This window comes from Octodon degus, unplaced genomic scaffold (assembly GCF_000260255.1).
Source record: "Octodon degus isolate 3935 unplaced genomic scaffold, OctDeg1.0 scaffold00051, whole genome shotgun sequence".
NCBI lineage: Eukaryota > Metazoa > Chordata > Mammalia > Rodentia > Octodontidae > Octodon > Octodon degus.
Window position 1 is genome coordinate 7,652,097 of NW_004524627.1, and position 16,003 is coordinate 7,668,099.

Genomic DNA, 16,003 nt, shown 5'->3' on the forward strand with positions numbered 1-16,003 from the left:
GAAAAGGACAGATAAACAAGAATCCACTATCAATTTATTATATGTAAATATACTATTTACAATGTCAGGAACAAAATAATGTGGTGTAATAAAGTATTTTATGGAGGCATATAAAAGGTAAGGCAATTTAGATAAAGCACTTAGAAAAATGTCTTTGTTGCCCTTCCATTTAGTCTGCAATAGTAAGTTTAGGAAATGATGCAACAATGTGTGTGTGGTGGCATAAAAGAATGGGGACCAGCTGAAGGGCTGCTGGAGGAAATGAAAGAGGACAGGACAGAAACTAGGGATACAGGTGAACCATGACAGACACTTGAAGAAGTCATTGAAAAATATTAGACTAATATGGAGTATCACTGTGTTTTGTATTATTTAATTTTAATTAGTTATTTAATAACTAATGATCTTTTACTCATCTTTCATTGCTATGGAAGAAATTTAAACTATTTCTAATTTTCTATATTAATTAAAATTTAAGTATACATACCTAAAAGTGTGTGTGTGACTAAAAATACAGAAGAAATCTAACAATATCGGAAAATTAGCTGAGAGGTGCCCTTTCCTATTATCATCTGACAACTGAATTTAAAGTTTCTACAATAGAATTTGAAAGGAGTTTAAAGCCAGATGAGGACATGAGTGATGGTATTTGGGGTGACCGTCTGGTTTGGGGACATCAGGTAACAAACCATCAATTCCAGGTAAGAAAAGACACAGTCTTGAATTTCTATCTTCAGAAAATTGAAAATAAATTCCCCAGATAATGTGATGCAGCACAGGAATCCCCCATTAAAATAAAATAGTATTTTAGTTAAAGTATAAATATTGAAAGAGGCCATCACTGCAGACTTTACAGTCAAAGTACCCATGATGTGTGTCTGTGTGTGTGTGTGTGTGTGTGTGTGTGTGTGTGTACTTGTTTGAAGAGAGAAACAGAGGAGTAAATAAGTGAATATACAAAGTCTATAGATGCTTAGCATTGGTAGCATGAACCTGAACTCTATTTCACACAGCAAAGAGGTTGGTTCTGATCAGAAAAGAGCAACAGTACTCGGTGACACTGAAGGACTAGAAGAAAAAGGTGTTGCAGGGCCATGCTCAAAGGAAAATAATTGTAGAGAGCACAGATTTGTGACATATATCATGGGAGCAGTTGGAATTGGCGTAGCATAATTATTAGAGGACATCTGTGGAAAAATTGTCCTACTTCTGGACTGGAAAATATAAAATATGAATATGAAGAGAGGGCTGCCAGGTCAACAGAAAGAAAAATATCAAGAAAGATCCATAACTTAGCTAAAGACTCAAGATGTGAATGGTGAGAAGAGTTTGCTATTCTTGATATAAAATTGCTGTCATGAATACAAACCAGATAAATTAAAACAATAACAAAACTGATAAAACAATAAAAATATTGAAGGCTGACACCAGCAAGCAAGGTGGCTTAATAAAGAGAACCAAACTCTTGTCCTCCCCTAGAACAGCAATTGTACAACCATCTCTAGATGATAAGACTTTTGTTTCAGATCCAGAGTCCAGCTAAGAGTTTCAAAAACCTGCTAGAAAAAAAGTCCCCAGAATAGTAAAAGACTTTTCCATTGAAAAGCAAAAGAAAGGCAGTTTCCATCCACTTTCACTGCCTCTCCCAGTGCTGTCCAGGGTCAGAGACCTTTGGGCTTATTTCTTCGTGAAGGGAAGGAAAAGCAAAAGGCCACTCTTGTTTCCCAGTCCTCCTGGGAGGCCTCCCTCTATCTCACCTCACCCTCAACATGAAGGAAATATCCAGAACTCTATAGACCACCCAGGGAAAGCCAAGAGCAAAGAAAATGGGCAGGAGATCTAAGTAATGGCACATGGACCCCAACAGCCAACCATGCCCTATCTGTCAGTTAGCAGGCTCACAGGCCCTGCCAGACTGTGTGCCCTACAGACAGCCCAAGCACCCCTGACAGATGGCATGCACATCTCTGCTCTGACCTCCAGAATCTAGGGAAAGTGCACACTACAGAGGCTGCTCGGTCAGGAGAGCACACGCTCATGTCCTGGCTTCTTGGTGCAACAGTTATAGGAAAATAGAGGGAGCATTCCACTGGGTAGATGGACAGGAGACACAAGCTGAGAGGAGCACATGCAAACAAGAATGGTCAGTGAGTTCTCTAGAATCTCTACCCAGGCCCCAGGTGAAGGTTTTCTCTGCTGCAGCAAGTCCATCAACACTGAATGGGTGACCACTGCTTCATATGTGGAATAACCCGTGCAAGGCAGAGCAGACCACAAAAAATAGGTAAATATGACATCAGCAAAGAAAACCAGCAAGTCTCCAGTGAGTAAGGACCAAAGGACATAGAGTCCTAAACTTCTTGACAAAGAGTTCAAAATAAACACTCAAGGTTTTTCATAAGAAGTGAAGCTAACAAGATCAAGGACACAATATATGCATAAAATGTATTTTGCAGTTTATAAAGAAATAGGGATTGTTAAAGAACCAAACAGAAATGCTGGAGCCAAAGAGCAGAATGACTGATTTCGAAAATTCAATAGTTTCAGTAGTATTTTCAACCAAACTGAAGAAACAGTTTGAAAATATGTCACTGGAAATTCTCCAGTTGGAAGAATAAAAGGAGAAAATCAAGAGAAACCTACAGGTGGGGCTGGTGAGATGGGTCAGTGGTCTAAAGCACCTACTTAGAACAAGCTTAGCAAAGCACAGGGACCGCGGTTCAATCCCCCAGCACCACATGCCAGCCAGCCCCCCTGGTGGGCTGAGCTGGCCACACACACACACACACACACACACACACACACACACACACACACACAGAAATAAAAAATAAAAAAAGAAGAAAAAAAAAGAGAAACCTACAGGACTTACGGAAGTGAGCACATGAACCAATATGCATTCTATGGAGTACCAAAGGAGAATGGGCAGGTAGGGAAACTTATTTAAATAACTAATGGTAGGACTGGTGGGGAGACAGCTGCTATGCCAAAGACCAGCTGCTGTTGACCTAGCAAGTCTGAGGAGCAGACAAGAAGGCCAAGGCCCAGCAGTCAACGTGAGGAATCCTGCCACGATGCCTGCCTCTCAGATGCCCTTGCATGTGTGACCACTGGCGGTGAGTGGGAAGAGGCCACTGCTTCCCACCTACAGAAGCTTGCTTTTTACTGGGAGTTCCTCAGCTCACTGCACTGTTACTTTGCCAGGGTCTCACCATTTATTCCAGGCTGGTCTTAGACTGTCTATGCTAGCATCAAACTCCTGATCCTCCTGCCTCAGCCTGATAAATGCTGGGATTAAGGAGTCACCAAAATGCTAGACAAGCCTGGAGTTCTAGGACTGTGAGAGTTGCTTTCACAGTGTTCAAGCCTCGTTCAGGGCAAGAAGCTGTCCAGAGAGGCCTGCTCAGCAAGCGCAAGTCTCTCTGCTTTCCCTTCCCCAAGAAATTGCTACGGAGAATGTCATGCTGCCCCCACCTAACACCAAGTATGGTTCTGGCTGAAGTGGCTGAAACAGGTCCACTGAAGAACACGTGAGAGTCTAGATGAAATGTTGGGAGGGTAGAGCTCCCCCCGTCTTTGAGACTAGAGACTCCTGCTCTGGATACTGAGCAGACACAAGATTGGGCAGGAGGATGGGGTAGTGGGTAGTGCATGGTGTGGGGCCTGAGTACTCCTCATCCAGGGCACAGGGAAGTGTGCCTTCTGAGTGGGTGTCTCAGGGGCACAGAGGCCCAGAGCTCAGCACAGCATGACCTTGACAGTGCATGGAATTCTTCAGTCCACTGCAGCCTCCCACCAAGAGACTTCACATCCAAGAAACCTTGTATTAAAGAATAGAGAGCTGACAGTCACGGCCATCAGGTTCTAATTCCAGGCCTGCAGCAATCTGCACAGGAGAGCCCCCAACTATGCCCTCCCTGAGGGCGCACAGCCTAAGAAGGCAGGGCAAGCAGTGCAGATGGGCACAGGTATGAGGTCCCATCCCCCTTCATATGTTTGACCTCCCCAAGGGAGATAGTACTTCCATTCTTTATGAAGATTCTGTTAGCTAGTGCCAGTGAGATAACTCAGCAGACTAAATGCCTACTTAGGCAAACACAGGGACCAGAGTTCTATCCCTGGTACCACATGCCATGCTGGGCCCATCCCCAGGCTCACTGAGCCGGCCACCAAGACTGGGCATGGGGGCGCACATCTGTAATCCCAGCACTGAGGAGGCTGAAAATAGGAAAATCACTAGGAGTCTGAAATGTGTAATGAGATCCTGTACCAAATACATTTTTAAAAAAACCAAGATTCTGTTAGCTGATTTCCTCTGTAGGTATGTATGTATGTGTATATACATGCATAGACATATATTTTTTTCTTTTAATAGTTTTTGTTATTCTTTTGCTATTCCTATTAAGTCAAATTATTTTATTTACTCTCTTTTGTTGTTACTTTCAACTTCATTTCTTTATTCTTCTCTATTTTGTTTTTGGCATTGCATGTGCGTGTGTGTGTGGTACTGGGGTTCAAAGATAAGGACGCTCTGACACTGAGCTAAAAATCTCCATTTGGTGAGGGGGGGCTTTAATTTCTACTTTTCTTGTCACTTTGTATCTTTTGCTTCCCTCATTCTATTTTCTTTACTTTTAACTATATTTTTATAATCTTATAAAACAGTTTAGCTCATGATTGCTGGACTTACTCTTCCTGTTGTTCTTATTAGGATTGTGGATTCTGTAGTTTTAATTTCTGCTCAATCCCAGTGGCCTACTCAGATTGCTGCTGTTTAAATGTTGGTACTGTTACTCCCTACACCTTTCTATATGGTATTAGGGACTCAGGACAACACATTAAGTACTTCGGTTAGACACTGAGTGACTGCGGTTCACTCTGAGTACAGATAGGAAGCAGCAGATCTTGGCACATGCATCCTCTGTCCCACTCAACTTTCTTTCAAAACTAGGGGTGTTAAAACTCCCAATCAATAACCAGGTCCAGTGAGGGGAGCCCCAAAGTCCTGCTCCTGGACATCCATAGAGATGGCAAGAGCAGAGAGAAGAATTATGCAAGGACTGTGGACCCCACACCCACAAGGAGTTCAGCAAAGTCCATTCCTACACTCCTCCAGAATAAGCATTCCTGAGGCTGGGGAGATAGCTCAGCTTTCTAAGCACTTGCCTGGCAAATGCAAGGACCCAGGTTTGATCCCCAGTACCGCAGGCCATGCCAGTCACCAAGACCCCATGCCAAACACATAAGTAAATAAATGATTTTAATAAAAAGAAAAAGAAAACGCATTTTTGACAAGACTAGAGGGATAATCAGAGAAGGTGTGCCCCAGAGATAATAGAAGGACCCCACTGCTGTGAGACCCTCAAATTCTGACAAAGAGTGCACTGTGTCAAAATATACTTATCACCACCAAAAAAGTAACAGAGAAACTGAATTACGAAATACACTTGAAAATACATTCAGCATCCCGCAACAATCCAGGATATCAGTACACATCACCAAAACATAACTGTCTCCAAAATGATCCTCATGTAAAAGTACAAGATATATCCAACCTAATAAATGCACAAATCTCAACACATAAATATAAGAAACAAAAAGTTAGGCAACATGATGCCTCCAAAAGTTAATACTTCTACTTTCGCTGTAACTAATTCTACGGTTAATCAAAGAGAAGGAAATACTAAATAATTCAAAACAATGAATATAAAATTTATCAATGCATTCAAAGAGGAGATAAATAAAAAACTGAACTAATTAAGAAAGAAACTTCAGGGTAGGAGAATGCATTTAACAAAAGGAGAGATTCTGAAAAGAAAAAAATCAGAAAGCTTGGAAATTAAAAGCTCAGTAAGTCCATTAAAATCTCAGTGAAAATCTTCACCAATAAGCTAGATCAAGCAGAAGACAGATCTTCACATCCTGACCCGTGTGTGCCTGTGACCCTGGGGTTGACCACCCCTGAAATAGGGGACAGAGAAACACATTTATGCAACTACAGCTGTCTGATATATTTTTTTCAGTTTTTGTTAGTACACATCGGCCATACATAATGATCACATTCATCCTAGGGAATTTGTATCTATCCATCATACATCTTAATTAATTTTTTCCACTTCCCTCCCCTTCCCTTAGCCCTCTTCCTCTTTCCATTTACAAAAGCTGTTTCCACTGTTTTCCTTCCACTCTCTCATGTTAATCCATTCTCCCTTTGTTCTTCCCTTGTTCCCCATCCCATTCGAACCAAGTTCTTCCTATTTCTTAATTATCTTCTGTTTTGCTCCTTTCTTACCCTTCGGGTTTCTAAGTTAATAACATAGTACTAGAGAGATAAAATAGAAACAAAAATACATAACACAGTTACTTTTTCAGGGAAGAAGTTAATTCTCCATCACACAGAAGGGGCTATATTATATCCAGAATATTTAATGACAAAAGACACCTAGAGCAGATACAAGCTTCTTAAGTATATCTACACAGAAAACAAGCAAACAATATATACATGAACAAAAATAAGAATAGCCTTCAATTTTCAAAGATATGCTAGAAGACCATGAAGGAGACTTTAAATTTTTAAGGTATATTATAAACTAAAATTAATGAAATTTTTAAAGAATTAATTTCATTTTCTATCACACAGCTCTCATAAAATTTGTTTCTTGTTAGTCTTTCTCAATAAGTTATAACATGTTTTCTATCAAAATAGCAAACCATGAAAGAGAAATGTACATATTCCAACTTGAGACAGGATGAAAAATTGTACAATATCCATCCGGTCTAAAATAGAGTGGTAAGAAAGATAAGTCCTCCAAAATAGAAAAGAAGAACTTCCAAAAAATGTTGAAAAGTATAAATAATTGAAGAATGTGTGTATGTGCTGCTGAAGAATTTGAGAATTTGGACAAACTAAATGTGATGCAATTATTAAATTCAGGAAGAACCAAATGTTATAAGAATCAGGGTAACTTAGGGCTAGTCTTGTATTTGATACATTACAGAGTAGAACACAAGGCCTTCTGGCAGGCCATGCGGGCCCTGCCCTCAGGGCACTCTGAGAAGGCGATAGAGACTGGGCGTGGTGGCGCGCACCTGTAAGCCCAGTTTTCTTGGGAAGCAGAAAACAGGAGAATCACTATGAATCCAATCTACCTAGTGAGACCCTGTATACCCTGTACTAAATACACTAAAGAAAAAGAAAAAAGAATACATTGCCTGTGTGTTGTAAAGTCATAGAGGAAAGGTGCAGGAGGCGGGCATAGATGTGATTGGCTACTAGGTCGCTAATGTAGAAAACCCTGAACTTGAATACTCAAGAAATTTTATGGCTATATTCTTGAGAGATACAGAGTAAAACAATGAATAAGTTATTCCCAGAGTTATAAAAATTGGATGATTTCTATGCATAATCTTGTACCTAATCAGGCAGATGTAATAAAAGGTCAAGAAGGGGTCAAACTAATCAATGGGGACAGTTATCAGGATAGTAATTGCCACTGTTACAGGCAACAGATGGGAGGAGGAAAAATAATAAATAAATAAATAAATAAGTAAATATTGATGATTTTTGATTTCTTGATATTTGTGGTAGTTACACCTATGCATTGACTTAGTAAAAATTGTTCTGCACAATTTCATGATATAATTTTTCCTCTTCCTTATATGTTTCTATGAAACTTCAAAGATAAATGGGTACAGAGTTCTATGATTGGGAGAGCAAGTTTTTAAAAACTGGAGCAGGACTTAAGGAGTGTACATTATTCAAGTGACTGGGCTGTTTCAGTATTGGTCTTGCAACACAAAAAAGTGCTTCTGTATTTGTAAGTATAAATGAGCTATTTGTCAGAAATAAATTTGATTGTAAAAGTATTGCATTCATTATGTGACCACATGTACACCTCTAAGAATGTTTAAAAATAATTTTAAAGTAATTCATAAAATAAGAAGAGCACAGAAATATAATATATATTACATACGGGTAAATACACTTGAAAATGCATAAAGAAATAGCAATCATAAATTAATGATTCTTGCAACTTCTTGAAATTCATTGTTCCCCTATTGTTTGATTTACTTAAAAAAAATCCAGGGAGTTTTGTAAGCATAATGACTAATTGGTATTATGAGTGTACTCATGTTTGCATTGTATTTCTTACATTTGAGATATATGTACTTCTCTAACACTTTTTAAAAATTCTAATAGTTTTATTATAAAGTAATAATGAATATCACATACAGAAAAGTCCACGCCGGGTATATAGCTCAGTAGCACAAGTGTCTGCCCAGCAAGGGCAAGAACCTGAGTTTGATTCCAAGTACAGAAAAAAAAGGTCAGTAGTTAAGAGCTATTTGCTTATATTAGTATTTATAAAATACAACATTAAACTACTAATATAAAGAATGACACAAAAATGCATACCATCACAATACCTGCATTGTATTTTTTGTTGCATATTCTGCCCGGAAATGTTGCTCCCATATACTGAGGGTGTTTCCTGTAACTACAGCATTATATTATAGACTTTTTATTCATATAGTTATTGAAAACATTTTATAACCATATATTAAATTAAATCTCCTGGGCTGGGGAGATAGCTCAGTGGTCTAAGTACCTGCCTAGCAAGCGCAAGGACAGGGGTTCACCCACAGTACCACATGCTGTGCGGGCCCACACCGTGGTGCAGTCCACCAAAACTAGGCGTTGTGGCATGCCCCTGTAATCCCAGTGCTGGGTGTTGGGGCAGGGCTGAGACAGGAGGATCACTACAAGTCTGAGCTGCATAGCCAGACCCTGTACCAAATAAATAAATAAAAATAAAAATAAAAATAAAAGATTTAAATTAAATCTCCTTTCCTAAATTTTGGAAAATGACTTTGTAAATACATAAAGTTACAAATTGATAATGCCTAATAAGTTATACAAAATATTAAGAATTTATTTTAATGACAAACTTTCTTTCCTCATCTAACTCTTTAATTTTTGATATAATTTTATTATCTCTCAAGTTCAACTTAGTTCCCTTCATGATCCATTGACTGTTTTACTCAACTAAAAGTTAAAATAGTGACTTCTAATTTGTGAAAAAATAATCCTACTATTCCTAAATATTTGCTTAAAATTAAATTTTCAGAAAAAAATATTTCTTAGTCAAAATACAGACATGAAAAACATTGATGCGATGCTAACTACTGTAGTTTTGTATTAGAAATAAGTGAAAAATTATGTTTTATAGTAAACATCCTAAAAGTTCATGAAATACAATTTCACAATAATTATAGTTTAAAATATAGTGATATAAAATAAGTTACTATTGTTTTTCATTATATTTCACACTGCACTATCATTTCCAAGTCATCTCTGAATAGATGATTGATAGATAGATAGATAGATAGATAGATAGATAGATAGATAGATAGATGATAGGCAGATAGATAGACAGACAGATGGTTGACAATAGACATTTCAAAGACAGACATTGTCAAAGAATCCTACAGAAAATTTAACACAAAAAAGGACACTAAATTGAATGTACTATATATCTATTATTGAAGAACATCATGCTTACATAAGTAAATATGCTATGTCATGGGGTCGTTGGACAAGAGAGTCTCTTTTCCATGCCAAAAGTCTTTGTAATATATCATCAGCATCTCCTTCAGTTGAAATTTGGTTTTTATCTGACCACAGTTCCAAGGAGGACAGTATAATAGTCAATTTAAACTGGGTAAACATCTAAAAACAAGATTCATAGTTTTCAAGTAACTGCTGTCATCATATTAAAATAGTACATACAATGAAGGAAAAGTTTGAGTCTTAAAGGAACAAAAGCTCTTTAAGTCATTCATTTGTCATATTAAAATATGCAAATTATTTCCAATGATTTTTCTTAAAACTAGAAAGATAAGTAAAAAACTTACAGTGTTGACAAGCCCAATAATCTGGACAATTTTGTGTGTTAAAGCCACCATTTCAGGTCCCATATAATCATACTGGAAAACAAATTCCAACTTTTAAAAAATACAAGCAATAACAATTTTTAGATGATACAGATATCTTGGCAATACCAGTAGGAAAAGCTTAAGATTTGTCAAACAGTATAAAAAATACTAACATAAACATGATAGCTTTCATAATTAATAAAAAGGAAAACATATTTAAAACAGATTCTTGCCATATACTTTAAAGATAGTCAAAAAAAAAAAAATAAAGATAGTCTCAAGCAGACAATATTGAAATACTCAAGATGCACTAAATTAATTCTACAGATTTCTCTCTATTAAAAGGAACTTCCTTCAGCTAGAAATTTTTGATGAAGGCTTGGGAGATGGCTCAGTAGAATAAGCGCTTCCCTGGCAAGCTCAAGGGCCTGAATTCAATCCCCGGTTCCACCAAAAAAAAAAAAAAAAAAGAAGAAGAAGAAGAAAATAAATTTCTGATGAAACAGGAGAAATCAAAGAGCCTCTCAGAGCTGACAGGACAGCTCAGCGACTAAGTGCAAGCACATGCTTAGGCAAGCGCAAGGGCTGGTGTTGTATCCCTGGTACTCATGTCGCACTGGCCCCACCCCCAGGTGCACTAAGCTGACCACCGAGCCTGAGCTGGTAGCACACGCCTGTAATCCCAGTGCTGGGGAGGCAGAAAACAGGAGATCACTATGAGTTCTAGCTACATAGTGTGACCCTGCATCAAATACATTTAAAATAAAAAGAGCCTCTCATTACATGCTTGGAGATGACAAATAAATAAAATTTAATTGAAATTCAAAAATATATCTACAGGAGGAAATATAGAAATTGTTTTCAACAAATGGTTTGATAAAGAATAAAATGAGATAACATATAAAAAGAGAAAAGAAGTTCCATCTGAGCTCAGCAAGTGCATGAGACAATATGGACACATATTTGACGACCTAGTAGATCCTTGCTTCCTTGGAATCCCAAATGGAAAAATTTTAATATTATTAAAGTTGTTAATTTGAAAAATATGTTATACAATCCTTATCAAAATATGCAAACTTCATAATTAGTTTTTATGAAGTATATGTTCTGACTATAAAAAAACAAATAAATTTTAAAAAATAAAGTTGCTAACTTTACAGGATGAAAATAAGGATTCCTGCTTAACTTTAAGAGTGTTTATGGCTAATAACTCACAATTACAATAAATAATAAAATGGATGCACAGTGACCGATTATTGCTGACACAAGAGGTAATGCAAAATTAATCATATATTTTCATTGAGTTTACAATTAAATATATTTTAGGTAAAATAGTTTGCACAAAAGATATTGCTTCTGATAGGGAATACAAAAATAAGAAAATTATTAATTCATGACAATCTGTGAATACTTCAGATTTTATCAAATAATACAAATATGCTTTCCTACATTAAATGTCACGACATTGTAGATGGTGTTGTTAGTCCCAAAAGTATATTTCTTAAGATAACTTTGTCAATTTATAAAAAGATAGCAATGCTTAAGCAGTAGGGGCTGGTATCATCAAAGCATGATAAGCAATATTAACCCAAGTAAAAAGAAAATTTAAGAAATTGCAATATTCATTTAACAGATTAACACAACTTTCTTTGTAACTGACAGAACCTGAGGACTAGTTCAGAAAACATAGAAAAACTGAAGAACACAATTAACATATTTCTTTGACGTCACAAAAATGTATAAATCTCTGCAGAAGTATATAATAAATATAAAAAGAAAATAGATAATATAATAATTAACAACTATAAAATTAAATTTAAATAAGTTGCTAACTTTACTTCTACCTCACAGCATACAGATTTAACAATTAAAGGTAGATCAAAAAACTGAAAAGGTAAAGGAAAATTTTCTAAAATAAAATGTATACAAAAATAGTCCTGTCCTTAAATTAATAAAACACTGCTTAAGTTAAAAATTAGTAAAAATTCATAAATAGGATTTAAACTAATTATAATTATGAACATGTTTCTATCTAAAGGCAGCAGTAAGTATGTATGAAAGTAAGCCACGGAGTAGGAGACTATAGCTTCATATAGCTATCTAACAAAGAAATCTTATTTGCCATATAGAATGAATTCCTGCAAAGCTAGAAGAAAAATATTAGAGAGGAAACAAACTTACTCTGAAAGCGAATATATAAATGGTCAACAGCAGTATGAACAAGTGAGAAATTAATTAATTATTAGGTAAATACACATAAAACCCAAAATATATTATCACTATACATGGCAGATGACTAAGAGTATAAGACTATTAGCCCTAGTTATTTGTGACACTGCGGAACTACTGGACATTTTTGTTCATTCTGGGTGGCAGAACAAATTGCCAAAATCACTTTTGAAACTATTTATCAACAGCATCCTGAGTTAGTGTGTACCCTACAACACAATAATTCTACTCCTACACAGATATGTAAAAAGAAAAATTACCTACCAAAAGTTATACAAGAAAATGTTAGTCACAATTTTATTCATAATTGCAAGTTGTTATTCTAACTAAGGAAAAAACCACTCTTACAGACAATAATATGAATTAATCATCAAGATACTGTGTAAAGGAAAAGACTTTTATACCACAGAGCAGATAATCTGTGATTCCCCTTCCAAGACATTCACAAATGAGCAACATGAATAGAGATGCTGCTGAAGTTGAGGACATGCTGAATGGAAAGGGGCACGAGGGTGAGAATGTTTAGAGCAGACACGTGCTTGGCCATCTTGGAGTGCACGCACATAAAAAGTGACAGCAAGGTGCCTTTGGCATTATGCAATCTATACCTCTGTGCACAATATTAGGGAGATATCCTTGTTCATTACTCTTGAGAGTCAGTTTCCACCTAACCTTCCAATGCTATCAATAGAGCTCCAGACAACTATAACAATCTTCTGCCCATTGCTTCTGTGGCTCTATTCTCAGTGATCTGTTTTTATGCTCCTGTCATTGATTTTTTTTCCTCTCAAGGTTTTTATATAAATTCTCAAACACGTTTTTATTAACAATTAGGTTTTCAGCTTTAGACCTCTGTGTAAGATACGCAGCTGACTTCTTTGCTACCCATCAACCCCAAAGCCCACTGTACTTGCCTTCTTCCGGGGTCGTGAGTTAGTGTGCATGATTCTAGCTCTCTTTAAATCTACAGTCCAGATGCCCTCTACTTCCCACTCCCCATGCAAATTCTTTCATACATCCTGGTTCCATGTGAGGTCAAGTGCGAGCTCCTGCCTGCAGCTGAATGCAGCCGCCTTACTCGCTGCCAAGTTATACCCTGTGCATCTTGCGCTGCGTGAACAGCTACACCACGCTGCTCATCATTGTGGAAACAGCAGGAGTTGTCTTTCAGACTCTGGCATCTGATTCCCACACTTGCATCTATCTAATAATCCTAGATATTTATCAAAAAACTCTTTTCTCTGAATTTTTTCATAATAATTCTTATATATTTCTACATTCTACCATTTTGAATATATTTCCTTTAAAGGACATAATGCATCACATTGGAATTCTCCTGTCACGTATTTGTCTTGTCCAGCAAAATACGGTTCTTTAAAGCAGAAACCTCATTTACAACAATGTAGTTGACATATCCCTTAGTACTAAGTACTAATGTAAAAGCTGAATGTACACTGATGACCAGAAGACTATACTAAAATACTGTTTGTTTGGGGGTTTTGTTGTTGTTGTTGTTGTTGTTGTTTTAGGAACTGGGGATTGAACTCAGGCCCTTGCACTTGCCAGGGAAGCGCTTATTCCACTAAGCCACCTCCCCGGCCCCCACGTTTTAAAATACTATCTGACCATCAGGGCTGGTCAGATAGCTCAGCAGACTAAAGCGCCTGCTTAGGCACAGCGCTACAGCCAGCATTTGATCCCTGGCATGCTATGCTGGCCCCTCCCCCAGGGTACACTGAGATGGTGAAGGAAACTAGGCATAGTGGCACTCGCCTGTAGTCCCAGAGCTTGGGAGGCTGAAAACAGGAGGATCACTATGAGTTCAACTTACGTAATGAGACCCTGTAGACCCTGTACTAATTACAAGGAAAAAAAAAAAACATCAAAATGGAGCTGGGGAGATAGCTCAGTGGTTAACCACCTGCCTGACAAGCACAGGGACCTGGGTTCAAGCCCCGCTACTGCATGCCATGCCAGTCCCAGAACCCTGAGCACCATGCTGGCCACCAAAACCAGGCTTGGTGTTGAACGCCTATAATCCCAGCGCTGGGTAAGCTGAGACAGGAGAACCATTACGAGTCCAAGAGGGTAGTGAGACCCTGTACCAAGTAAATAAAGAAATAAAAAGATTTTTAAATAAAAATAAACAAAACCCATCAAACTACTACTGAATGCTAGCTATGTGGGAAATTAATGTTGCATTTGAACAAAGCATTAAGTTTAAAGCTTTCTGGAAAACAGAAAACATCAAGTAATGGGTTTTGCACAAGATATTTAAAAACTGTCTATGCACAAAGGAAATAATGTGGCTAGAAAGGCAGGAGCACGTAAAGTGCAGGGCGAGGCTGCTAGTGGATGAGGAAAAGACACGGAGCAGAGCTGGGGTGGGGGTAGGAGGCAGACCCATAGGGTGCTCCAGGGGGGCATGTTCTTTTACTTGTAATGGTAGGCAAAAGGTTCACATGCTTTATAACTATTGATGTAACACACATAAAATGTCTTTATTTGGAAATACTGAAAACATTTATTATGGATTGAAAATGAAGATGAAACTTTCAGTAAGAGAAAAGGGGAAGAAGGGCAGAAAGGAAGGCAAAAGGAAGGGAGAGAGAGAGAGGAGGGAAAGAAGGCAAGAGATAAAATTTGACTTACCAAAGCTTTTTCCACTATAATGTGCATTTGGAGATACTGGGGCAATAGTTGTAAATGAGATGTTTCCTGGAAAAAGTAACATAAGATTTATCAAATGTTAACACATATTGAATATGTTAAGAACAAAACGTGACATGTAAAGAAAGCAAAAAGAGGCCTTTCGGTCCTCTCCTGCGTGAGAGCAGACTGGGGGGCCCTGAGCTCAGTAATAAACGGCTTTCCAAATTCCAACATGGCTGATCTGGTTCTATTCTGAGTGACCCATAACATTTGGGGGCTCGTCCGGGATCCCCTTTACCGGGGATCCATCTGAGGAACCAGAGTTTTCGAAAACCATTTCTCTGGGGAGACTTTCTGGCCCCAGAGTGGTCTCCGAAAAATTAGAAATTTCATCATTCGAACCTCTGAGCCGTTTGTAAGTTCTTACCGGTAAGACATCTGTATCTGTTCTGTTTGGGTGCCCATCTGGGAGTCCTAGGTGGTGTTAGACGTAACGATAGCCCCTGGACTCGACTCCCTCCATGACGACGGATCGGAGTCTCGGATCTGTTTTTGGAGTCTCAGATCTGTTTTTGTTTTGTTTTTGTGTGTTTCGGCCGATTGTAGTTTGTCTAATATCTGTGTGTCAATGTGCTTCTGTTTCTGTGTCTTTGTTGCCCCTGTAATGTTTTCTAAATAATTTCCAAGATTTCAGACAACGAGCCTCAGAGTACGGAGATTCTGCGTCCCCCAGAAAATGTTGGACCTTCTCCGAATTGGAATGGCCCTCCTTCTCCTAGGCTGCTTGATCTCTGCAGAGCTCTTTTAACCTTTCTTTTGCTTATCGAGTCTAGAGAGTCATCTTTGGAAATCTGGGACACCCTGACCAGCTCCCTTACATTCAGGCTTGGATTGATCTTGCCCATGAACCTCTGAAATGACTCAAGGATTGCTGTTCAAGATGCCGTTCCTGGAGGACTAGCCAATTCCACATGGTCGCACCAGCAGTTCCAACTGAGAAGCGGCTGTGACCCCTGACCATCACCCTCAGGACAAGCTTATCCTGCCTGCCACCCGGTACACAGATAAATTCATTATGCAGTTGTTAAAATATTGGTCAAAATGTGTTGGTAAATCTAAACTAAAACATAAAAATGATATAAGGTTGTGATGCTTCTTTAATGGGACATTTTATGACTTTTGTATT

The 16,003-nt window shown here is 38.0% G+C and overlaps 1 protein-coding gene across 1 annotated transcript in view; it reads right to left on the minus strand.

The window, feature by feature from the left end:
- The window catches only part of Adam18 (ADAM metallopeptidase domain 18), a 120,430-nt gene that overhangs the window by 62,829 nt on the left and 41,598 nt on the right, over nucleotides 1–16,003 (minus strand). The window contains exons 7-10 of the mRNA XM_023717287.1: nucleotides 14,818–14,883; nucleotides 9,916–9,987; nucleotides 9,564–9,730; nucleotides 8,417–8,498 (exon numbers count right to left, since the gene is read on the minus strand). Coding sequence (XP_023573055.1) covers nucleotides 8,417–8,498; nucleotides 9,564–9,730; nucleotides 9,916–9,987; nucleotides 14,818–14,883 — 387 coding nt within the window. The remainder of the gene's footprint in view (nucleotides 1–8,416; nucleotides 8,499–9,563; nucleotides 9,731–9,915; nucleotides 9,988–14,817; nucleotides 14,884–16,003) is intronic.